We start from the raw sequence: 25,997 nt of genomic DNA, 5'->3' as shown, positions 1-25,997 counted from the left end.
TTATGGTAGAAATCTGATCGGAGAATGAAATATTCGCTGCTTGCAACTGCCAACTGAATCAAACCACCAAAACAATAACAAAGAACAGGGCGGCCAGTTCACACAAGCTGCAGCATATTTAGGGTTACCAGTTGTTCAAATTAAAAGCTAACCCCGTTAGTTCGCATGAGGAATCGTTCAAACGAATGGGGGGCCACTGTACAATGGATTATCATTGGAAAATTACTGCTTAGAGCTATGCAACAAAATATTGAAAATCGGGCCTTTGGAATGAATGTAAATCAAAGTTTTATTTGCAATTATTAAAACTAATTTCTATTTAATCAATCAAAATAAACTACAACGTAAAGCTTTGGGCTTCAACGTCTTTCGAAGACTTGGCCCTTCTTTATCGACAGACTTAACTACCGGTTGTTAGAGTTCAAAACAATTACGAGGCTAGTGCAACGATCCCTAAAACAAACTATAAAGCATACTAAAAAGCAGTGTTGGGCACCGTTAATTCGCTAATCGACCAATCGAGAAACGCTAATTACACTTTATAATTAATACTCAGACTAGCCGAATTGTTACTGATCCATAATTCCAAATGAAGTGCCGCTGTTTATTTTAAAATTAATAAACTGTAAAGCATTTTATCCATTATAATTGGTTTTGATCTTAGTTTAATTAAGAAAAGCCGTGTAATATATACAAATAAATAATAATTTATACAGTGAGAGATTACAATGCAAGTTGTTGCGATATGTTAGTGACTGTTTATTTTCAGTTTGCAATTAGTGATTAGTGAAATTTCCACGATTATCGAGCAAATTGTATCGGATAGCGATACTGCTCAAAAGCTGTTGTGCGTGTTCCACTATCTTCAAACATAATGGTTTGCAACTAATACAACTCTTAAGCCACTTTGCTTTATTCATGATGAAAATTCCAACATCTTGAGTTTTTTTATCAAAAAAGTAAAACATTTCCTGAGCGGTGAAAGGCAAAATAAATACGTTATGAAAGTTGAATAACTTCACATCAATATTTGATCTTATTTTGGCTGATATAGGGGAGAGACGTCTACAGTGAGATACTTTTTTATGATAGCTATCAACGAACTCTTCAATCCATTTGAATGGTATATTCTTCTAGTTGTCTGAAAAAAAAGTTTCAGTCGTTTTGGTTATAAGCTATAGGTAGTTATTTGTGGTTGAATGTGAAGATGTTTTTTTGTTTCACTGTTCTCTAATAGGTGGGAAGAGTAAGACAACGAGTATGCAATACTGAGACACAGATTTGAATTAAATTTAAACCATATTTTTTGGTTATAAAGAATAGTTTAGAGGTCGTGCTGTTGATTGTGTGTATAAAGGATAGGTACATTATTGTTGGGTATGATTGAAAATTCCGTATGTATGTAACGCATATTCAACGCATCGTGAGAATCCAGAAGAGATTTGTAAGGTTTGCTCTCAAGAATCTTGGATGGAACGGAGAAGAGCTACCACCTTACCATGACCTCTGTTCTTTGGTGGACATTGACACGGTACACTTGAGACATAAGATAGCAGATATCGTGTTCTTCACGAACATACTCTTTGTTAGCCAACCATTGACCATGAGATTAATTTTCAACAATAGCCCAGTTACACTTCGACGACGTAGAATCTTCGATCCACCGTTTCGTTCTAGGCACTACTCACAGCACGAACCCACTTCCCGTTTCATGCACGCCTTTAACGAACTTCAGCATATTATAACCGTTGACATGAGCTCAAATACCATTAAAAATAAGCTTAGGTTATACTACAGAGGACAAGTGCTTTAGTGATTCTATTTTTATTTAATATGCAACTTGTTTCTATATGAAGAATTTGTCCAATAATTGTTTGTAAATTAATCATAAGAAAGGATAACGGGCTCATAGCCTATATTTAAATACCAATACAAATACAAATACAAAAACAAATACAAAATTCCGATTATTTTCACATCTACATATATATTCATATAAGGTACCCCGGGCAAGTGGAAATACGGGGTAAGTGGGAACGACGCTGATAATTCTCTTCAATCTCATTTTCTCCATCTGAACCTTTCTAGAAATGTAAGATACAACTCCAACGTATACATTAAAATTGTAGTGTAATTACAATTGTCTTTCAAAACTCCAAAATTGAACTTTTAATTAGGGCGTCAGTTTCAATTGGCGTTGCAAGTTGTGTGCACCTTTCTATAAATGCTAGTTTGGTCGCCGGAAAAGTTACACCTAAAAACTAGTTGTATAATTTGGCAAACGGCATTAAATATATGGTTCGGAATAATGGCGGCACTGCAAAGCACCCAGGGCAAGTGGGACCTAATATAAATAAAGTGTTTCAGAACGAAACTTCCTATCTTAACACATTTTTACCTTTGTTATTACCTTTGTTATACTATAACAAAGGTTTAAAAATTGGTCGAAAAACACAAAGTTGATTTAAGGCCCGGAGGGCCAAGTCACATATACCAATCGATAAGGTTCGACGAATTGAGCAATGTCTGTGTGTGTGTGTATGTATGTATGTGTGTGTGCGCTTCATTTTCTATCCCCTGTTTCTCGGAGATGGCTGAACCAATTTGTTCGATTTTACTTTTGTTTGGAAGGTACTATTGCCTAGTGTATCACTATTGTGTTGTTTCATGGTCCGACTTTTTGTTTAAAAGTTATGAGTAAAAATGTGAAAACTACCAGGCACGATTTTCTCCGGAACTAGACAACCGATTTCAATGATCTTAGTACCAAATGAAAGCTGTTGCTATAATATAAAAATTGTCAAGAAGTTTTATTGAGAACAGACAAGTAGTTTAAAAGTTAACCTTAAAAAACCTGTTTTGACAAGGTAATAATTATCGCCTGTTTCTCAGAGATGGCTAAACCGATTTTTGTGCTATTAGTCTCATTTGAAAGTCAATATAGCCTAATAGATCACTATTGATTTGTTTTTTGATTGGACGTTTAATTTGAAAGTTATGGACAATCGTGTACAACACATCAAAATTAACAATAATTTATAATAATTTTGACTAAGATAATGTATCAAGTTTCAATTATTTTAGTATCAAACGAAAGGTTTTGATACTGCGAATGTATCTGCGAAATTTCATAAGAATTGGTTTTGCCGGTCAAAAGATATTAACCCTCGAACACTCGCGCCAACTTTTGTAACACGGTTTATTCGCGCGCACAATAGCCCAAAACCAAAAAAAAACGTGCGCACTATAGTTTTGCCTGGGAAAACTTGGTCTTAGGTTTATCGAACCTTTGGAAAAGTCTCTTGAAATTGAAAGCTCTATCGTCTGGTAGAATTTAAATTTTGATTAATCCCCCAAAAAGTGAAATAAAAAAATTATTTGTCTTCAGTTTCAATACTACGCATTGATGTGTTCTGCAAAGTTTTAGAGCATTTTATTACAAGAAATTTTGCTGAAGACAGCAACCTTCTATGTCTTCAGCGAAGATGGAAAAATTTTATTGATTGTAAATGAATTTGTAAAATCAGTGTTTCTACTTTAGCTCTTTTTGTAATTATTGTATGACTGGTTCATGTATTACAAAGTTGTACAAATAGTAAAAATACACAACTTTGCTGAATATAGTATAGCTCTGTTTGCTTGTTTAGGAACTGTAGAACTTTGATTATAAAAAATACCCCAATTTTGACCTCGAATTACTTGACTACCAACAGACGGATACATTTTAAATCTTTTACATTTACTGATAATTCCGCTGCATACAGACCCATTTTTCCATATGAAGAAACGAGAAAAAGTTCCAGTTGAGATCAATTGCGGACTTCACATGCTGCTTGCTTCGTTTCTGTGATGTCGGCTTCAGCATAAGCCGATCAGCATATCTATTTTCCTAACAAATTAAAGTATTAATGCATTGAATAATTCTAACATTTTGCTCATAACAAGTTTATTGAAGAACATACGTTAGTTAAACCATGATTTGTAACTTTATAACAATATGGCATTTAAAAGACCTTTACTACGCAATGTATATGTTAAAGATTATATTATATTAGAATATTATTTCCTTTTACAAGTTACTTTTACTTGCACTTACTCATATTAGGAACAACTTACTCAGCAATTTCTTGAAAAAAGAATCTATCAAAATTTATAAGTGCTCCTATTTTATTCAAATTTCGTGAACTTATTCAATTTCAAAAATTTTTATGTAAACCAACGCACCATGCATCGTTAACCAATAGATGAATTTTGTTCCGAAGACGTGTCGATTTCTATCTCATATAGCAAGTAAGACCGTATAACAAAGGTTCCTTTCACCACTAGGTGGATTAAAACAGGTTTTTAGATATGCTTTCGAAAATTTTATATTTCAACTAGCTGACCCGATAAACTTCGTATTGCCACAAATTAACCTGTGTTGTACATAAATCATTAATCTCGAATGATCTTTGTCACAATCTCGAGTTTTGCAAGTTTCTGAGGAGTTCAACCTTAGATGATTCATTTTGGCAGTTACGTAACTATGAAAGCATCCCAGGTAACCAATAAGCATCACTAATGCTATTCAAATGTAGGCCAATAAGCATTTAAGTCGTCTTAAATGCTACTTAAATGCCATTTTGGCAAAATATACAGCTACTTTACTGGTAATCTTCTTATAGTGCTGACAATGCTAATTTACAGCTAATTACCGACACGAAGAATTTGAATACAATTTTGGATGCCAATGTACAACACCTATGCAGTCAAAAAGCTAATATACAACAACGTGCATTATAAAATGCCAGATACGCTGATTTGCTGCTTATGTTAATGCTTATTAGTTATCAGGACTTACTTACTTAGGTGGCTTGCCGTCCTAAGACAAAGCCTGTTGAACAAAATTTCTCCATGTAACTCGGTTGAGGGCTACCGCTCTCCAATTCCTCGGACACCGAGTACTCTCCGCCAGATCTCGCTCCACCTGGTCTAACCATCTTGCTCGCTGCGCTCCTGGTCGTCTTGTTCCTACCGGATTTGAGGCGAACACCATCTTTGCAGGGTAGTTGTCCGGCATTCTTGCAACATGCCCTGCCCATCGCATCCGTCCAGCTTTAGCCACCTTCTGGATACTGGGTTCGCCATAGAGCTGTGCGAGTTCATGGTTCATCCTCCGCCTCCATACTCCGTTCTCCTGTACGCCGCCGAAGATCGTTCTTAGCACTCGTCGTTCGAAAACTCCGAGCACTCGCAGGTCCTCCTCGAGCATTGTCCATGTTTCATGCCCGTAGAGAACAACCGGTCTAATAAGCGTCTTGTACAGGGTGCACTTTGTACGGGGACTTAGTCTGCTCGACCGCAATTGCTTGTGGAGCCCATAGTAAGCACGACTTCCGCTGATAATACGCCTCCGAATCTCACGGCTGGTATCATTGTCCGCCGTTACCAGTGAGCCAAGGTAGACAAATTCATCGACTACCTCAAACTCATCGCCGTCGATCAATATACTACTGCCCAAGCGGTGTCGTTCGGCCTCGGTTCCGCTGGCCAGCATGTACTTTGTTTTAGACGTATTTACCTTTAACCCAATCTTTTCTGCTTCGCGCTTTAGTCTGGTGTACTTTTCAGCCACCGCCACAGATGTTCTGCCGATAATATCCATGTCATCGGCAAAGCAGACGAATTGACTAGATTTGTTGAATATCGTGCCCCGCGTGTTGATATCCGCTCGGTTCATAACACCTTGTAGCGCTATGTTGAACAACAGGCATGAAAGACCATCACCTTGACGAAGCCCTCTGTGTGATTCGAATGAACTTGACAATCCACCCGAAATCCGAACACAGCACTGCGTACCATCCATCGTAGATTTAATCAGTTTGATGAGCTTCCTGGGGAAGCTGTTCTCGTCCATGATTTTCCATAGCTCTTTCCGGTCGATGGTATCATATGCGGCTTTGAAGTCAACGAATAAATGATGCGTGGGAACTCTGTATTCACGGCCCTTTTGGAGGATTTGCCGCAGTGTAAATATTTGATCCGTTGTAGACCGACCTTCGACGAAGCCGGCTTGATAAGTTTCCACAAATCTATTCGCAATTGGTGATAGACGGCGGAAAATGATTTGGGACAGCACTTTATAAGCGGCATTGAGAACGGTGATCGCTCGATAGTTCTCACAGTCCAACTTGTCGCCCTTTTTGTAGATCGGGCAGATAACCCCATCTTTCCACTCCTCCGGTAGCTGTTCCGTATCCCAAATTCTAACAATTAGTCGGTGTAGACAAACGGCCAGCTTTTCTGGTCCCATTTTAATAAGCTCCGCTCCGATGCCATCTTTTCCAGCTGACTTGTTGTTCTTTAGCTGCATGATGGCCTCCTTAACTTCGCCTATCGTTGGGGCTGGCACCTCTTCCCCGTTTGCTGCACCGTCGAAATCGCTTTCCCCGCCGCCATGGTTTTCCGCCTGGGCGCCATTCAGGTGTTCGTCGAAGTGCTGCTTCCACCTATCCGTCACCTCACGGTCGTCCGTCAGAATACTGCCAGTCTTATCCCGACACATTTCGGCTCGCGGCACAAAGCCTTTGCGGGATCCGTTCAGTTCCTGGTAGAACTTCCGCGTTTCCTGAGAACGATGCAGCCGCTCCAACTCTGCATATTCCTGCTCTTCCAGGTTGCGCTTTTTCTCCCGAAAGATTTGGTTTCGCTGCATCTTCTTCTGTTTGTGTCTTTCCACGTTCTGACGTGTGGCACTGCGCATCTTGGCCGCCCGCGCAGCGTTCTCCTCATCCATCACCCTCCTACATTCATCGTCAAACCAATCGTTCCGCTGATTCCGGGCCACATGCCCGATGGAGCTCTCCGCTACACTGCTGATGGCTGTTTTGATAATGTTCCAACAGTCCTCGAGAGGGGCTTCGTCTAGCTCGTCCTCTTCCGGCAGTGCAGCTTCGAGTGAATGCGCGTAGTTTGCGGCGACGTCTGGCTGCTTCAGCCGCGCGAGATCTAACCGAGGCTGGCGTCGGTACCGAATGTTGTTCACAACGGAGAGTCTTGGGCGCATCTTAACCATCACTAGGTAGTGGTCCGAGTCAACGTTAGCGCTTCGATAGGATCTGACGTCGATAATGTCTGAGAAGTGCCGACTGTCGATCAAAACGTGGTCGATCTGTGATTCTGTCTGATTTGGTGACCTCCAGGTGTACTTATGGTGGATTCTGTGCTGGAAAAAGGTACTACGTACGGCCATATTCTTGGAGGCGGCAAAGTCGATAAGTCTTAGGCCCATTTCATTGGTTCGCTGGTGTGCACTGAACCTTCCAATCACCGGTTTGTATTCCTCCTCCTGGCCGACCTGAGCATTGAAATCCCCGATGACGATCTTGATATCATGTTTTGGGCAGCGGTCGTATTCACTCTCCAACTGCGCGTAGAATTCATCCTTGTCGTCATCGGTACTTCTGAGGTGAGGGCTGTGCACGTTGATGATGCTTATGTTGAAGAATCGGCCCTTGATTCTCAACCTGCACATTCGAGGATTGATTGGCCACCACCCAATCACCCGTTTCCGCATCTCGCCCATCACTATGAAAGCTGTACCCAGCTCGTGTGTGTTGCCGCAGCTCTGGTAGATGGTATGCCCATCTCTGAACGTACGTACCGTTGAGCTCTTCCAGCACACCTCCTGCAGCGCTACGACGTCGAACTTGCGGCTCTTCAATACGTCGGAGAGCACTCGAGTGCTCCCTTGGAAGTTGAGAGATCGGCAGTTCCACGTCCCGAGTTTCCAATCCATAGTCCTTTTTCGTCGCGTGGGTCTATTCCGATTGTTCCAGTAAGAATATATTTGTTCTTCGTTCCATGCTTTAATATTTTTCGTGGTGACGGCTTGCAAAGCCTGCTACACCAACCCCCTGTTTCGCCGGAGGGCCAACGAAGCTCGAAAGAGCCCTCCTTTCCTGTCAGCATACGACCTTGGCTTCCACCGGGGTTGGTTACCCGATCTCCACCAAAGTTGCTCGTATCCCGGCTGGTACCACGAGGCGGTAGGAATAGGAGTTGCTGAATAAGAGGCTATGAACCACTGTAGGGTCTATTTTATGCCTACACGTGCACAAGGCACCGACGGTACGCATTATTCAGCCGTTTACCAGCCATTAGTTATCAGGAACGGGTAGTTTAATATACAAGTTTGCAATTTTCCCTCACACTAAAGTAGAAAACAACTCCCCTGTCCCCTCATTGCATAGCCAGAAAGCGGATAGTAATATTCGCCATGATTGTACATTTCGCCGAATATCATTTTGCGAAAAACCTTAAGCGGAATGTACCATTTCACGGAATTTTTTTTGTGGGAAGTACCATTTCGTGCTCCTCTCCTTACTCGCTGTCGCTCGTTTCAGGAAATCCAGGTAGACCTAGGAAAACAAATAAACCTAGATAGTAGTGATTTCTGCGGGGAGTTGCCTCCCCCCAGTGGGCGGCACCTCCGACGGCGGGTAGCCGGCAACACTCGCGGCCGTCTCGTCCTGAATGATCTAGTGTTACTATAGATAGTTTTTGTGGTCTTGTTATTGACTAATGTTTTATGGAAGAGTCTCGAATTTCTCGAGTTCGATTAGTTTTTGAGTTTCGCAAAAAATTCTGTTTTATTTGTATGAGAGTCCATATCCCCCTACCACAGGGGTGAGAGGTTTCTAACTATCATAAAATAAATTCGCCAAATTTGGTTCCATTTGCTTGATTAGTTCTCAAGTTATAAGGAAATTTGAATTTCATTTGTATGGGAGCCCCCCCTCCTAAACAGGGGAGGGGTCTTAATGCATCATAGAAAAAAATCTGCCCCCTAAAAGCCCCACATGCCAAATTTGGTTCCATTTGCTTGATTAGTACTCAAGTTATAAGAAAATTTGTATTTAATTTATATGGGAGCCCCCCTTTTAAAAAGGGGAGGGGTCATAATTCACCATAGAAAAAATTTCTGCCATCTAAAACTCCCACATGCCAAATTTGGTTCCATTTGCTTGATTAGTTCTCGAAATAAGAGGAAATTTGCATTTCATTTGTATGGAAGCCCACCCTCTTAAAGGGCAGATGGGTCATAACTCGCTTTCTAAAGAGGAGAGGGGTCTCAATTCACCATAGAAAAAAATCTTGCCTCCAAAACTACTTACGTGTCCAATTTGGTTCCATTTGATTGATTAATTCTCGAGTTATGAGGAAATTTGTATTATCATTTGTATAGGAGCCCCCCTCCTAAAATGGATAGGGGTCCTAATTCACCATAGAAAATATTCTAGCCTTCAAAAACACCCACATGCTAAATTTGGTTCCATTTGCTTGATTAGTTCTAGAGTTATGAGGAAATTTGTATTTCGTTGTATTTCCCTCCTAAAAAGGTAAGGGGTCCTAATTCATCATAGAAAAAATGGTTGCCTCCAAAAACACCCCCATGCCAAATATGGTTCCATTTGCTTGATTAGTTCTCGAATTATGAGGAAATTTGTATTTCATTTGTATAGGAGCCACCCCTCTTAAAGTGGGGAAGGGTCCTAATTCACCATAGAAAATATTTTTGCCTCCTAAAACCTCCACATGCCAAATTTGGTTCCATTTGCTTGATTAGTCCTCGAGTTATGAGGAAATTTGTATTTCGTTTGTATAGGAGCCTCCCCTCTTAAAGTGGGTAGGGGTCGTAATTCACCATAGAAAATATTCTTGCCCTCGAAAACTTTCACATGCCAAATTTGGTTCCATTTGCCTGATTAGCTCTCGATTTATGAGGAAATTTGTATTTCATCTGTGTGGGAGCCCCCCCTCCTAAAGTGGGGAGGGGTCTCAATTCATCATAGAAAAAAATTTTGTCTCCAAAAACACCCACATGCCAAATTTGGTTCCATTTGTTTGATTAGTTCTCGAGTTATGAGGAAAGTTGCATTTCATTTGTATGTAAGCCCCCCCCTCTTAAAGGGGACAGGAGTCATAATTCCCCTTCTAAAGAGGGGAGGCGTCTCAATTTACCAAAGAATAAATTCTTGTCACCAAATAAAACCCACATGCCAAATTTTGTTCTATTTGCTTGATTAGTTCTCGAGTTAAGCAGAAATTATTTATGGGAGCCCTCCCTCTTAGTGGGCGGAGGGGTCTCTAACCATCACTAAAACCTTTCCTGGCCCCAAAAACCTCTACATGCAAATTTTCACGTCGATTAGTTCAGTATTTTTTGATTCTATGAGGAATATCCCGACAGAAATCCATTTTTATATATAAGACTAGCTGACCCGACAAACTTCGTATTGCCACAAATTAAACTGTGTTGTACATAAATTGTGAATCTCGGATGACCTTTGTCACAATCTTGAGTTTTGCAAGTTTCTGGGGAGTTCATGAGTGTTTTAATATACAAATTTTCCTCACAGTAAAGTAGAAAACAACTCCCCTCATTGCTTAGCATAATAAAATAAAGCGGATAGCATTTAAATATTCGCCATCATTACAAACCATTTCGCCGAATACCATTTCACGGAAAATCTTTTCGTATAAAGTACCATCTTGCAGGGGTGACCCAACTGAAGGAAAGTAATAGAGGTCAGTAGATCTAGGAAAATAAATAAACCTAGATAGAGGTGATCTCTACGGGGGACTGCCCCTCGCAGTGGCCGGCGCTTCCGATGGCAGGTCGCCGGCAACACTCGTGGCCTGTGGCCGTCTAAATTATCTAATGTTACTATTGATAGTTTTTGGTGGTCTTGTTATTAATAAATGTTTTATGAAAGAGTCTAAAATTTCTCGAGTTCGATTAGTTTTTGATTTACGCAAAAATTTCTGTTTTATTTGTATGAGAGTCCTTATCCCCCCATCACAGGGGTGAGGGGTTTCAAACCATCATTATAAAAATTCCTGCCTCCAAAATCCCCCATATGCAAAATTTGGTTCCATTTGCTTGATTAGTTCTCGAGTTATGAGGAAATTTGTATTTCATTTGTATGAAAGCCCCACCTCTTAAAAGGGAGAGGGGTCATTATTCCCCTCCTAAAGAGGGGAGGGGTCTCAATTCACCATAGAAAAAATTCTTGTCTCCAAAAACACCCACATGTAAAATTTTGTTCGATTTGCTTGATTAGTTCTCGAGTTATGCAGAAATTTATTTGTATGGGAGCCCCCTCCCCCCTTCTTAGTAGGGGGAGGGGTCTCTAGCTATCATAAGAACCTTCCTTGGCCCCAAAAACCCCTATATGCAAATTTTCGCGCCGATCGGTTCAGTAGTTTTCGATTCTATAAGGAACATTCGGGCAGACAAACAGAAATTCATTTTTATAGGTATAGATTTGTATGGGAGCCCCCCCTCTGAGTGGGGGGAGGGGTTTTTTGTCATCGAGAGAACCTTCCCCAGCCCCAAAAACCCCTACATGCAAATTTTCACACCGACCGGTTCAGTAGTTTTCGATTCTATAAGGAACATACGGACAGACAGACAGACAGAAATCTATTTTTATAGGTAAAGATTATATAATATATATATATCAGTAAAGCTTTAAAATAAAACCGAAAAGGACTAAACCAAGAGAACCCAAAAAGAAAGTCCATTAACATGGCTTATGAGGGAGCAAACTGTTTGAAGATTCATAAACGATGTTAATTGACTCTGGGAAGACAGAGTAGACATAATTAAGTAAATCTGCAACTAGATGTCAAACAATTATGGTTATGGTTATGGTTGTTATAACATAACTCTTTCTTATGATAGTTTCACTAGCAGCTCTATCGTTTTGGGCATGGCAGAACAAACAGATCATAATCGTATTTTTAAGCTATTAAAGAATGGTTAAACATAAATTACGTCTGGCAAGAACTGGATACAACTACATGCTCAACTACCTAGCGTTACAATATTGCATTACTGCGTAATTGCTCACGAATTGTGTTTCATAATAATAACAACAAAGTTGCCCGTTGTGTTTTGATAGTGATCTAATTTTGTTACGGGATTTTTGGATGAACCATTAGTGAAAACATTGTTATTGGTTACTTTTTTCAATGCCTACACGTTGCTGTTTAATAACATGCACATTTTTCTGTTATATTAAGCTTTTTAATCAAATTTGAATATAGGTCCCACTTGCCCTATTTACCAGGGACCTATCGCCATGATTTTGAAAAATTCTCTTCAGATTCATTTTATGTAAAGCGATAGTCCTTCTTTGTAATTAAACCTTCGAAGTGATACCACTGAAGAGTTTCTGTGCCGCTAGAATTTTAAAATTATCATAGGTGGAGATTACACAGTCGAATAAACTCTAACTATGCAATTTTTAGGTCCCATTTTCCCCGGGGTACCTTATAGGCATAATTTTACACTTCAGAATTCATTTACAGTAAATTCATAAGGATCAATTTATGATTTAACATAAAAAAAAAAAATTAAAAAAAAAAACATGTCTGCTTGTCCCATTGTTCCCAATAGGAATGTTATATAAAAAATAGTGAAATAGTGGGGTTAGCAAACAATTCGATTGTCATATTTTTTTAGATTTTAGTCTCTCGTTACTATGTGATGCCAGTAGAATCAATATATATAGAATACCAGTGTCGCTGCAGTGCGCGTGGTAAACATCACACATTTGAATATTATGTATTTACTTTGTATGCGCATATGTGTGAGTGATTGATTCGAAACGGGAATCTGATTGTCAAACTAAAAAGGCAACCCAATAAAAAATCCTTTTGATTTTCTGTAAATCACGTAGGATATATCACCCGATTTGGTCGTTTTGGGGTATTTCGTCGGCAGGAAAATTTTCTATTGGGCAATTTGACAATGTTGTTCCCGTATCCAAGACACGAACCGGCAACATGTTTGCCACCAAAATATCCATGAAACACCAGCGACATTGGCATTCTATATATATTGATTATACTGTGATGCCATGTAGCAAATTTAATTTGAAAATCACCTGGAAATGGTCGCAACAAAATTTACTTTCACCCCCCCCCCCCTCCCCCCTCAAAAGTGACCAATATATAAAGCAGTATGATATGAGGTGAATTATGTAATTATTTATTATTATTATTTATTTAATGAAAGATATTGAATGTCATTTTAAAGTCATGAAACTCATCTTACTGCTAATGTTCAAAATATTTGCTCAAGAGTCAATTTTATTATGGTTGGATCTCAAATACGAGTAAATTTTTTTTCATGTAGTTGTACTTTTATCATAAATTCACAAAATATTCACACGGAAATGATTCGTATCCAAAATATTCACTTTAAAATAATTTGTAAAAGCAAATTCTTTGGCACAAAATACTTAGCACATATTTTTAGAATATGTTTTTGGGACACAAAATGTTAAATATTTTGATTTTGCTCACTGATCATGATTTTTTACACGTCTCACTAATTCGAGCTTAAATTCAGATCCAAACTAAACTAAAGGTTTCATTAGTGAAACAGAAATAATAATTCAGTCCGATCATGACTTAGTAGAACGACTTAAAATAAGTTCTTCGATAGGGAAGGGTGCATCTTTCCCTTTTAATTCTATTTATTTATTATTCTGGCTGATTCTGACCAAACAGACACTGATGAAGTCTTCAAGTCGAAAGGAAAACGCGTATCTGTTAGAATAATAGATAAATACTAGAATCAAAGTGAAAAGTTTTGTCTATTTTTAGATTCTATATTGTATCAGATTAAGATGCTCTACACTTGTTCTACTTCAAACCGTTTGCATTTACACTGTTATATTTGGTGATGCAGGTTTGCAAGATTTTTACTAAATTAAATCAAGAATGTAGAGTTTATTTCTAATTCCCGTTGTAGTAAGTAAAGCCACTCCAATTTTCATCATTTCTTGGATGGATATAATGAATACTCTAAAAGTTCTTGTGTTGATTTGATTCAACCACATTTATCTTCCAATCCGTGCACTTTGAATTCGCTAAAAAGCGATTATTAAAGATTATTAAAGCATTTTATTGAAATTACGCAACTGACTTTATTTCTTAAATTCGTCGTACCGTTTTAAAATCCGTCCATCAACATTTTTCATCGTCTGAACTAAAACACAACACTGAACTAAATACAACAACGTATACGAAATTAGCGGGCAAGTTTTTGTGTAGAACGGCATGACCAATGTCATTCTGTTTCCTGGCTTTTCCTGGCTGCAGAATAAGCACAACACGTTGCGTTAGTTATTTTCATTTTATGAATGACGGAAATTGAAACAATTAGCCGACATTTTCTTCTTCGTCGCATGAAAAAATGTAGGTAATTTGGCTGCTAGTAATTGTTTATTGAGAAAAAGCATTTAAATAGATCTCAGCTCGCTTTGATTGATCACGTATGATAGTCAACAAACTAAAATATTGAGGAATAACTAATTTTGTATTGTGTGTCATAAAAACGCTGATATTTTTATTAATTTGTGTTGAATTGGACGGGCATAGGCAATTACGACGAAGCAGCAACATACCCTCTTTGTTAATGCAATCAGTTGAAGTTTTATATTAATATACTAGCATCAGATAACAAAATTGACAATTCCTCTGATAAAACGTGGAATAAAATTATAGAGTGTAAGAGGAGCAGTTGCGTTGTGTATAATATAATAAATTTTATGATATTTATTTTTCAAAATTTTATTCACAATTCTCAGTAACAGTTTTTTTTAAATGCCTGGGCCCTTAATTCAATCATATTGATAAGGTGAATATTTCATTGCCGCTTGAATGACACGTGTGCCATTCTCTCTGTATAACAGCAACGTGATTTCGTCGTTTGTATCGTTAATGTAGACTTGTTCCGATCGTTTTCGGTCACTGAAACGTGTTTTAGCAACAGTAGTAATAACAACAACAATAATCAAGCGACAACAAGGAGACCGTCCAACAGATCGACACTGTTAAAGGCAAAATACCAAGGTTCAGTGCTTGTGCTTAAACTTTACGCTACACTGCTTGTTGTAACCTCCGATTATTAGCGATTTCTCTTTCGCTATTTGCCTTTTTGATGTTTTTATGATGCCCCTTCTCCTGGAATAGGAGGGTTTATAAAATCGCTGGTTTGTATAGGTAACTCGTACTTGGCATACATATCACAACTGACCGTGTTTTCTATCCAGTGTACTATACCAGCTTGGTATAGGCTTCTTGCATCATAAAAGCATAATTATTTTCTAACCGCAAAATTATTAAGTTTTAAGTAAGGAGCTCAAATCGATGTACTTTTACAACCTAATAATCATTGGTTTATTTTGAACAAATCTAATCGGTTGTAAATTATCGGTTGTAAATTAGCATTTCTTTAACCATTGGGTAATTTTTTCTTTGTAATGTTTAACAGGAGTGGATTCTTAGATAAAACGGTGAGTTGTTTTGAGGCAATTTTATTTCATTACATTGGTTTACCGATTTTATCTACCCATCCGAAAATTTTTGGTAGATATATTCTTATTTCTTTAAACAGTATTTATAGTTGACTCAGGTTCTAACCTATCCACGTTCGATTTTATTCGGAGTGAATGTTTATTTGTAGAACATTGATATAAAATTAGCAACCGAGACGATTCGATTTTTTCAATAGCAAAGGTTATATTGGATCAAAGTAAGAAAACATGCTTTTACTTTAGGTAAAAGTGGAGAGATTTGTTATTTAATAAATGTCTCTTGGATGGTACGTGAGCTGTGGTTAGTGCGCGACGCGCTTTTGAGCATATTCTTCGAAGATGGTTTAGCTTTGCTTTTGAACAGTGTCTCTCATTTATTTGTTTATAGTAGACGAAATCACTGCAACTAGCATTCAAATTTATTGTGGCAACAAATGACAGATGTGCAAGACGGTGAGGTCTGGAATGCACAGTGGTCAAATTTATAAAAAATGCGGACATTAGCAATTGGGTAAAAAATGCGTAACTTTTCAAGGGTGGTGTCTTCGGAGAAGTTTAATAATAAAATATAGCGCATCTTTCTGCACTATTAGGGTGACCGTGAATTCACCTATTAGGGTGATACGAACTTTTGTTTTTTTAAATAATTTCAAAAAAAAATTTAGCTTCAGAAAATTGCAGAAAATTGCGCATTTTTTAGCCAATTGCTAATGTCCGCGTTTTTTCAAAATTTGACCACTGTGGAATGGGGGAGAGTTGGCCAATGACAAGAGAAAGGGTTAACATAAAAAAGGGTTTTTTATTCTTTCCTTATAGGGATTTCCGGAAAGAAAACATGTACATATGGCTGTGGGACCAAGGAAAGGGGGGAAGGGATTGTAACGTCTTAATGATAAACACGGGTTTTGTTTTTTGCGTTATGGGTATATTTGGAACGAAAACAGATGAACAATTCTCGGGTAATTTTTCAAATTGACCTATGTGACAGTGAGAGATTCTCTTCGCGTCTCCTCTCTTCCGCTTTTCATGGCTATATAAATGCCTAGAAAAGAAAATGTTCAAAACATTTAGCTAACTGGTGGCTCCGGTAACCGATTCATGCAAAGCTGATATGTTAAAATGCATTAGTATCGCCGTAAAAAACGAAGAGAGGAGACGCGAAGAGAATCTCTCATTGTCACATAGGTCTATTTGAAAAGTTACCCGAAAATTGACTAAAAGACAAAAGAAGGGACCGTCCTGAAGAACCCGGGATGTTTGATCAGTTTAACATAAACATAGACTAATTTTGAATCTCGAGCACGATCGAGCAAATAATTATAATAGATAGAGTTAGAGTCAGTAGGATTGTTGCACTAGCCCCGTAGCTGTCCTGTACTCTAACAGTCGGCTGCGTAGTCTGTCGATAAAGAAGGGTAATGTCTAAATACCGTTATGCCCCAGGCTTTGCTTTTATGATTTTAAATTAGGCCAAATAATACTCCGTTGTCATGCCGAAAAAACATATTTATTATGTGTAGAAACTTGAAATTCTTCCTACATGGCTGGAGATACCTGTTTCACTACAGCACGCTCAATTCATTTATCGGCAATGGAAACAAAGAGGGAAAGTACTGCATTGATCATTTTGCAGTATTTCGTTTTAACTGATCAGTTTTGTGGAAACTTCAGGTTTTGAAATCCAGAGGTAAAGCATATTATATTTGTTTACTATTTTACTGAATGATTTAGTATTAAATTAGAATTCTTGATTAGTCAGATACGTGAAACTTGTTGAGGTTCTCTAATTCTACATTTTTGATCAAAGTTAGTAACAATTCGAACGTTTTCTGTCAAAAGCTTCAAATATCACAGCAAGACAATCTACTAGCAAATTCCAAAAGAAACAAAGAGGAAGACGCTGTAATAATGGGTTTGAAGTACAAACAGCATCGAGACTGCACAGAGATTGGAAAATGCACATTGTCCGGTATTATTACCCGCTTTATTTTTTGGCCAGATAAACATTCAATGATGATAATTACTATCTGAAAAGCGAAAATGGCATAAACAACAAAATATCCTGTATCACATTTGCGTTAGGTAGCTACCAAAGAATTTTTCGTTGCGTTTACGTTCGTACAAATGCCCATATTTGATTGAGCAATTAAGTATTATATAAAAATTAATTTATGAGACCTGAGGTTCAGCTTCTCAGAAATAGTTTGGATTTTAAGCACGTGTACGCATTTGAAAAGTTAATTAGCACTTATTTATTATTTGTCAGTATTTAACACAATATTTAATAGGGGGAGTCATCTATGGCCGGACAGCCTCTATGGTCGGGCACTAAGATTTCTCAAAAACAAAGATTGATAAAAATATTCGAAAAGCATGGAACAATAATAAATTGCAAGATATTATGGTGTCCCAATTATGACTTCTTTGTTTCAAAAGGTAAACAAATGAGAACTGTCAAACGGTTCAACTATTAAAACAAAGAGAATCGAGTAAATTTCATACAAGCGCAGTTGCACAGTTGCAAATGTTTTTAATGAATAAAAGATGCAATGCTTCTGAATAATTGATAAAGTTATTTGTTCGAAACAGTTTAAATTTGACATGAAAATAAAAGATTTTGAAGAAAAAACTTAATTTTTTGAAACTGTGTCGTGGCCTCTATGGTCGGACACCAACCTGTCTTCTTTAACTGGACAGTAAAGTAATCAGCAAAATATACTGTTACTTCATCTAGAATTGCTATATCTTTGATTCATATGTAAAATTAGACTATAGTTAAGCAATGCAAAACGTAGAAAAAATCAGAAAAAATTGCAGTAAAAAATATCAGCAAAAATGTCAACCTATCGATATGCTTTGTAAATAGAGTACATTTTTGCATGCATTCCACATTACCAGCCCCCTCAACAAAAAATGTATGTGAATAGAACTTTATTCAACTTTAATACAGCAAACCTGCGACTTCCCCCTACGTCTGCTGATTACTGGTTACAGTGAATTAAGTCTAATCGAGCATGACGAGAATGATATTAACGATAATATTGAATAATACACGTGCACTCGGCCGTTAAGGGGAAAACTCGAACATTCGTCTCATTTTACACGTTGCCACTGTGGCAGACGCAAAAGGCATCACGCTTTCTTAACTTATTAGCTGATTACCCGTTCTTACTCAGGGCCTCTTTGCCTCTCAGTCATTTGCACATCTGGTATTGTAACGAAAATTCTCATAATGCAAGAAACAAAACCCTTTTTTATGTTTTGACTTCCTTTATCAGTTCCCCTCATGTTATCCCCCAGCCAGTTGTAAATCTGTGTTCTTCTCGGTAATCCCTATTAATCGACACAAAGCCTTTTTTACGTTTTTGAACCTCCCTCTTGTTATTGACCACCCTATTCCCCCTTTCATAAATCCAGCAACTTGTACAACTGCTATCATTCCAATTGCAAAAGTAACGCACCCCTTTATCCATTTGAACCATTCTCTTCTCTTGATAAGATACCGTCTCCCTCTTTTATAAGCCCCCTTGCGCTGATTCTCTTATGCTAAAAAACATGTGTTTGACAAACGACGTTTGATGAAGAACAATCCAGAAGTTCCGGAGCTATGGCGGAACATACATTCATACTCACGTTCTTCGTCCCTCTACTTGTCGATTCTTTCCCAGTGAGCTCCCTCTTCAGTCACGTAGCTAATTATGCATTGGTTTGCTCTATGAAAATCACTATAATATCCCCCATTGTTATGAAACTCCCCCCCTTTTGTCATCCCCTTCAATTCTGTTTCCTTTATGTCAAGGAACATGTGTGCCAAGGTTGATGAAGAACCGTTCAGGCGTTTCGGAGTTAGGGCCTCTCCCCTGTTTTGACGCCCCCCCTTATGTCAACTCCTTATGTTCTGAGTCCTTTATGTCATAGAACATATGTGCCAAGTTTGATGAAGAAGCGTCCAGGCGCTTCGGAATTAGGACCTCCCCCCTTTTACGACCCCCCCTGTTACGACTCCCCCCCTGTTATGAACCCCCCGTGTTGTCAACTCCTTCAATTTTGATCCTCTTATGTCAAGGAACATGCGTGCCAAGTTTGATGAAGAACCGTCCAGGCGTTTCGGAGTTAGGGCTTCCCCCCAGTTTTGAACCCCCCCCCCCCTTTGTCAACCTCCTTAGTACTGATTCTCTTATATCAAGGAACATGTATGCCAAGTTTGGTGAAGAACCGTCCAGGCATTTCGGAGTTATGCCCCCCCCCTTTCCCTGTTATGAACACCCCCTCTTATCAGTCCCCCAGTGCTGATTCCCATATATCAAGAAATATGTATGCCAAGTTTGGTGGAGATCGGTCAAGGCGTTCTGGAGTTATGGTGGAACATACAAATAAATTCACGCTCACTTTTACATACAGTAGGATTTCGAATTTGGCAACAAATGCGTGTCGCCTATGTTGCCAAATCGAGACCCTTTTTCGATATGAAAAAATTGTTTATAAATGTTTCAGAAATTGACTAAATATTATTAATCAACGATTGCAACCAAAAAAAAAGGTTTAAAAGGTCCGCCAAGAGCTATCTGTCCGGTGCAAATAAGTTTTTGGCAGCCTGCGGTCAGACGTAGTCCTACGGCAATAAAAATATTATTGTTCGAAACATGCTATAACCGCAAACTTTCATGAACACAGGGCATCACTTTTTCGTTATTTCGGAAACTGAAAGATATTTAGGCATATTTTTGGAAGTGAAATATTTAGTGTTGCCAAAAACGGATACTTTTGTTACCAAAATCGAGGCATGCCTAAATCGAACCGTGGAAAAATCGAACCATGCCAAATTCATTCTCACTGTATATAGATTTCGGAAGATTCTGACGGATTCTCCCGTTGGTTGATAATTTACTTTATAACAATTATCCGTATGACATTTTGTAAGTATGAGAAAGCTCACACTGCCCTGCTAGCTCACTCTATCTCCTCAGAGTCGTAGCGTGTTCGGGGGACTCAGCACATTCGACTACTTACCGTCTCAATCAGCAAAGCGGAACTACGAAAGAGTATTCAGACGAAAAGGGATCGGCTCTTTAAGCTTAAAAATAGAATTCCATTCTAACTATTTATTCTGGATTTTTAACATTTTCGTTGCGGTACCGATCACGACGCGTTGGGGCCCACCGACGACATGCAGAGTGATGATAGGAGAGAGAGAGGGTACGTACCACGACCGCTTCACGGTCGAATCTCCAAGCGTTGACCCGATGACATACTACCACGAGGCTGCGGTTTACCTTGGTTCTTACAATCTCCGGGTATAACGGCCAAGGTGGGTAGCGCTGCCTTCCGTTTTCCGGATCGTTCAGAATTGTCTTACGTTCTCTTCGTCCGGAATTGGTGGCGTCTTCTTTCGTTGGTTGTCGTCCACAACTGTCACATTGACCCACGATACTCCTCGTGGCATCCGTTAATTCGCTAGCCGATTTCGCCATAGAGCTGGCGATGTTCTGCTTCGACCGCTTTAGCGTGCGATCACCAACGGTTTGCCAGGTATAAAAGTCAAACCTTTGACGGTTGGCTTTAAACTTTCTTAGCAATATTCAGCACTTTTGCTGTCCGAAAAATTGCACTTTCGGAAACTACTACAGCGTTTTAACTTTTTAGCTGTCTGACGCTGGACGTAGTCAATCGCATGGTTCGAGCTCGACTGTCTTCTCCTTTTTTGCTTTTCCATCTTCGACCTTTCTCCCTCCCGCTGTCTATCTCCCTCCTCCCTCTTCAAACCGGATACAGGGGCGCGCTATCACAGTTTCATTGCGTCTGCAGATAGCCGAACCGGTTGAGAGCTCCCAGGGGCGTGCCGGGATCTAGCGGTTTTTTTGTGTGTTAGTAATGACTTAAAACTATATTAAACAAAAAAATAACAAAATTTCAATAGCAAAACATTTAATATACTAACAACAATAATGAAGAGCCAATCAAACAAATAAAGCAAAATATTTACAAACTTAAAACTAAACACTAAACTGAAAAACTCCTTCATTGTACCGATCTATTTGAAAGTGATCGGTAACAATTTCTAGGCATCCGGCCATCATGAGACTAGCTCGAGACTTACTTACTTAGTTGGTCTTACGTCTTATGACAACACCTGCGTAACGTAACACCTCCATTGAATTCGGTCCATAGCAGCTGATCTCCAGTTCCGCGGCACCCAGTGTTCGCCAAACCTCGCTCCACCTGGTCTTTCCACCTTGTTCGCTCTGCCCTTCTACGTCGTGTTCCTTCCGGATTTGATGCGAAACCCTTCTTGTAGGATAGTTGCCTGGCATTCTAGTAACATGTTCTGCCCAACGTGTCCGTCTACCTTATGCCATTATTGCACTTTATGAATAGTGGATTCGTCGTAGAGGCGCGCGAATTCGTGGTTGATTGTTCGCCTCCATACACCGTTCTTAGCACCCGCCGTCCGAAAACTGCGAGTGTTTGCAGGTCTAGCAGTATCCACGTTTCATGCCCGTAAAGGACAAGCGGCATAATTAGCGTTTACAATGTGCTTTTTGTACGGAGGCTCAGATTGTTCGTCCGTAAATGGAGGCACGACTTCCGCTAGGCCTTTTAATCTCACGGCTGGTATTGTTATCCTCTGCTGCCAGTGAGCGAATTCGTCGACTACCTCGAACTCATCCCCATTGATTACCACGGTACTTCCTAAGCGGCTCGTGTCGCGTTCGGTCTCACTCGCCAACATATTTTTTTGAAACGGTGGTTCTTCAATTAATGAAGGGTCGGTAGGGGAAGTAATGAAAATTTTCTGGAATTGAGGGAAAGAACGGAAAGGTTTCTACAGTAGACGGAGGAAGAGCCACAATTTGTGTCTAAAAATAACGCAACCAGATACGTCGCAACCTTAATAAGTGGGTTGTGCAGTTTCCTTTTGTCCAGCGCCTCTGCAGTTCAAAGGTACATAGGTACCAGCGAGTCACATGCCCTGGCGGGTGTTGTGGGTTTGAATTCGATTATAATTTCAGATTATAGCTTGGTTCGACCCATGCACCTTCCAGCATTGGACAAAAGGTAGGACGTTAAGCGTAGCTACTAATAGCCCCCCCCCCATTCACACCTTTTCGCTTTCCCCTCCATTCCAAAAAAATTGCCATTAGTTTTCCCTACCATCCCTTCATCAATTGTAGAACGACCGTTTCAAAAAATATTAATATGTATATGCTTGACCGCATTTCAAGGTCTAGACTAAAACACAAGGTTGGTCTATATATTTCGTTTTAGACGTAGTTACCTTCAACGCAATCTTCTCTGCTTCGTGTTTTAGTCTGATATACTAATCATCTTCTACAAGCATTCAGATAAAATACAGCTGATAAATTCTAATTTGGTTCCACATGTCAAAAAATCCAAATGAAAGATTCTCTTTGCGTCTCGTCTCTTATGCTTTCCACGGTGGCACAAACGCATTTCAACCCTATTTTTCTTAAAGAAAAACGCCAGCAACCGTTTTGTGCTAAACTAATGCACAAAAGTGCTTTTGCATCAGCGGGACAAGCGTAACAAAGAGAATCTGTCGTTTGCACATTGGACCTTTTGACATGTTTTTCGAGACATATTCTATTTTTATTCATATTCTCAACATTTAATGTTTTAAATATTTCAGCCCATCCGGTGTTCCACTGCGAAACTTCAATCAGGTCAAAGACTATTTGTTAACAGGCGGTACTTGCAAATGTGGTCTGCCATGTCCTTTTCGTCCTGAAGTATTTTTCGAGTTTGACTCTCAGGTGAGTAGACGAATTTTTTTATTGGGTTTGTGGTTTTCAAGACTAAGACATGCTATTGCTTTACACCACTTAAATTTACAAACTTTTTCATAGGTAAACGTCAATAAATAGTTAAATCGCAGCTGAATCGTCAAATAACCCAAGAAACCAACTCGGGAGTAATAGGTACTCCCGTTCGACTCATGCGAATATTTTGCGTTATCCTATCAATTATACCATTAAAATCACCCATTGTGAGTAATCACTTATACAAGTAAAACATAATTGATTTTTAAGTACCACCCTGCAAGTGATCAAGTTTATCGTTACCCGACAACTCAACCAACTGTTCTAGTTAATGGTTGGTGTCGGGCACGAAACAGAGTAAACTGGTGCAATATTCTTTTAGATAGACTTGCCTAAGGGGTAGCGATAATTACCGCATGCTACTATAAGGACCAGGCGAGGACATGGGGTGTACCGTATGATTTTGTTTGAATTGGCCATAAGTTGGGGTGTGAGATCTTGGCATTTTTTGCATCACTTACACACACAGCCGTCGCTTACTGAGGTTGCAGAATAACTTGGTTATGTTTGCATATGCAAGCTTAGGTTTGTAGCTAGGCCATATTGACTTCCGGAGAAAAAGGTAGTTAATTATTTACGAATTCAAACCTTATCGCAGAAGGCAACGTTTGAACCTGCTTTATCGCTTTGGCACCCCTTTTAATTGTGGCGAGGACATTGAGGGACTGAGGTTGCATGTGATGCACTTATTTGAATGCGTTTGAATTCTTTGCGAAGGGGATTTAAATGTGCAATACGAAAAATTGCTTAAAGTGCTGAAATTCTGCATTTTGTGTTGTGAATTTTTAGAAAGTAATCAACCTGCAATAAAAAATGTCTTCTCATTTTATTATGTCACTGGTTTTGAATTAATACAACAGTATAATTTTTAAATTTCTTTGATTTTATCAACCTTTTTAATTCTAAGTACAAAAAGCACGCTTTCAAAACAGGTAGAGGCTATAAAAATGCATCAATTAGCACAACGTTTCAAAACCAGGTGGTCCACAAGGCTCTGTGGCTATCTGATCAGCCGAGAAGCTCTTACGATAGGACATCGTGCTTGATTTCCTATCAGGCCAAGGATTTTATTTAGTTTGAAAATTTGAAAAGTTTTGAAATTCTGGTGTATCGAAAATTACGGTTCCGAAAATAGTTGGCCCGTCAAAGAGCGAGCCGCGGTAGATCACCACAGCCATGATATTACTAGTCGGTATATTGTAGTGCTACCGTTCAGAAACATTGAAATTGACCCTGGGAGACTCAAGACATATGGCTCACCGTAGATTCCTTCTTTTAGAGGCGACACTCACGAAGGATCAGAAACTTTACGCCGATTAAAGCAGTTCATGCAGAAGTTTATCGACCTGCACCAAATGGAACAAGATGGTACGTTCAACCCAGTAGAGTTGCAATCGAAAAAGCAAGACAGTAGTGTGACGCAACTCAGGGTGGTGTTCGATGCTTCGGCTAAAACTAGTAATGGAAAATCGCTCAATGATCAACTAATGGTGGAACCAACCTCGGCTCGTCGACGCGCTGCTTCTTTTTCGAACATACAAGGTAGTGGTCACATCCGTTGTTTCGAAAATGTTTCGACAAATTTTAGTACGCAAGAAAGATTGACGTTTCCAGCAGATTCTTTAGAGATATAGTATCGAGGATAAAATCGGTGTTTATCAGTTGACGGCAGTTACCTATAGTACTGACAGCGCTCGGTTTTTGGAAGTGTGAAGATAAAGCAGAACAGTACCCACTCGCAGCAGAAGTTGACGAGAAATCAGTATACGTCGACGATGTTTTATTTGGTACTGATACACTAGAGGAATCACGATAGTTGAAAAGGCAACAAGTTGCTATGCTCAGAAGTTGGCTGGATTCCGGAAGATAGGCTGGAGCAAAAGGTACTATTGAACAAGGAAAGTGGAACTAAAACCCTAGGGTTAATAAGGCAACCCAATGAAGACGTATTCAGTTTCGAAGTTATGTCGATTGCCGGAGTACCGACCAAACGAACAATTCTCTCGGATATATCGAAGTTATTCGATCCACTTGGCTCCAAAGATTATGACGGGCAAACTCATTATGCAAGAATTATAGAAAAAGATATTAAATTGGGCCGTGCCGCTTGGAGCTTTGTGGAACAAGTATCGACGACAATTGTAGACGATGAACACAATTTGTATGACTGAAGTTTTTGGAGCGTCTTAGTAGAATACGAAACCTAAAAATAAAAAATAAGAAAACTTATCCAATTTAATTCTACTATGTGTATTTTATTCACAACAGATACGTATTTCGCCTACGACTTGCAGGCTTCCTCAGTTCGAAGACAGACACTGAGGAAGCCTGCAAGTCGTAGGCGAAATACGTATCTGTCGTGAATAAAATACACATAGTAGAATTAAATTGGATAAGTTTTCTTATTTTTTATTTTTACAATTTGTATGAGTCGATGTCTACTTCTGTTGTCGCAAATAGAATTAGTAGAACATGCTGGGTTCTGTGATGCATGTTTGTGTTTAAGGTCACGAAATTCGTAAGGTCAAGTCTCGATCCATTTACTATGCACAAAATCTCGCGTCTCATCTATCTAGGCAAACCAAACCACTTAACTTAAGTTTTTACTTAATAAAATCTTTCTTTTTCAAGGTTCCTAATCTGTCACTGGATGGAAAAAGCAACATATCTCACAACTTTTGTCTGCATCATTCTCGATATGTAGAAAAGATATCACTAGTTCGACGCGGAAAGAAGTTGATTGAGAAAGGAAGCATTCCCAAACCAGGTATTTTTGTGTTTACTC

The 25,997-nt window shown here is 39.1% G+C and overlaps 1 protein-coding gene across 5 annotated transcripts in view; it reads left to right on the top strand.

Annotated features, from left to right (window-relative positions):
• Positions 1-25,997, top strand: part of LOC128732805 (uncharacterized) — an 84,562-nt gene that overhangs the window by 40,544 nt on the left and 18,021 nt on the right. For all 5 annotated transcript variants that reach the window (XM_053826213.1, XM_053826206.1, XM_053826221.1 and 2 more), the window contains exons 3-4: positions 23,023-23,146; positions 25,844-25,979. In XM_053826213.1, the coding sequence (XP_053682188.1) occupies positions 23,023-23,146; positions 25,844-25,979 (260 nt within the window). The remainder of the gene's footprint in view (positions 1-23,022; positions 23,147-25,843; positions 25,980-25,997) is intronic.

This window comes from Sabethes cyaneus, chromosome 1 (assembly GCF_943734655.1).
Source record: "Sabethes cyaneus chromosome 1, idSabCyanKW18_F2, whole genome shotgun sequence".
Taxonomy (NCBI): Eukaryota; Metazoa; Arthropoda; class Insecta; order Diptera; family Culicidae; genus Sabethes; species Sabethes cyaneus.
Note: the sequence above shows the minus strand (reverse complement) of the source record. Positions and strands in the feature narration are given on the sequence as shown.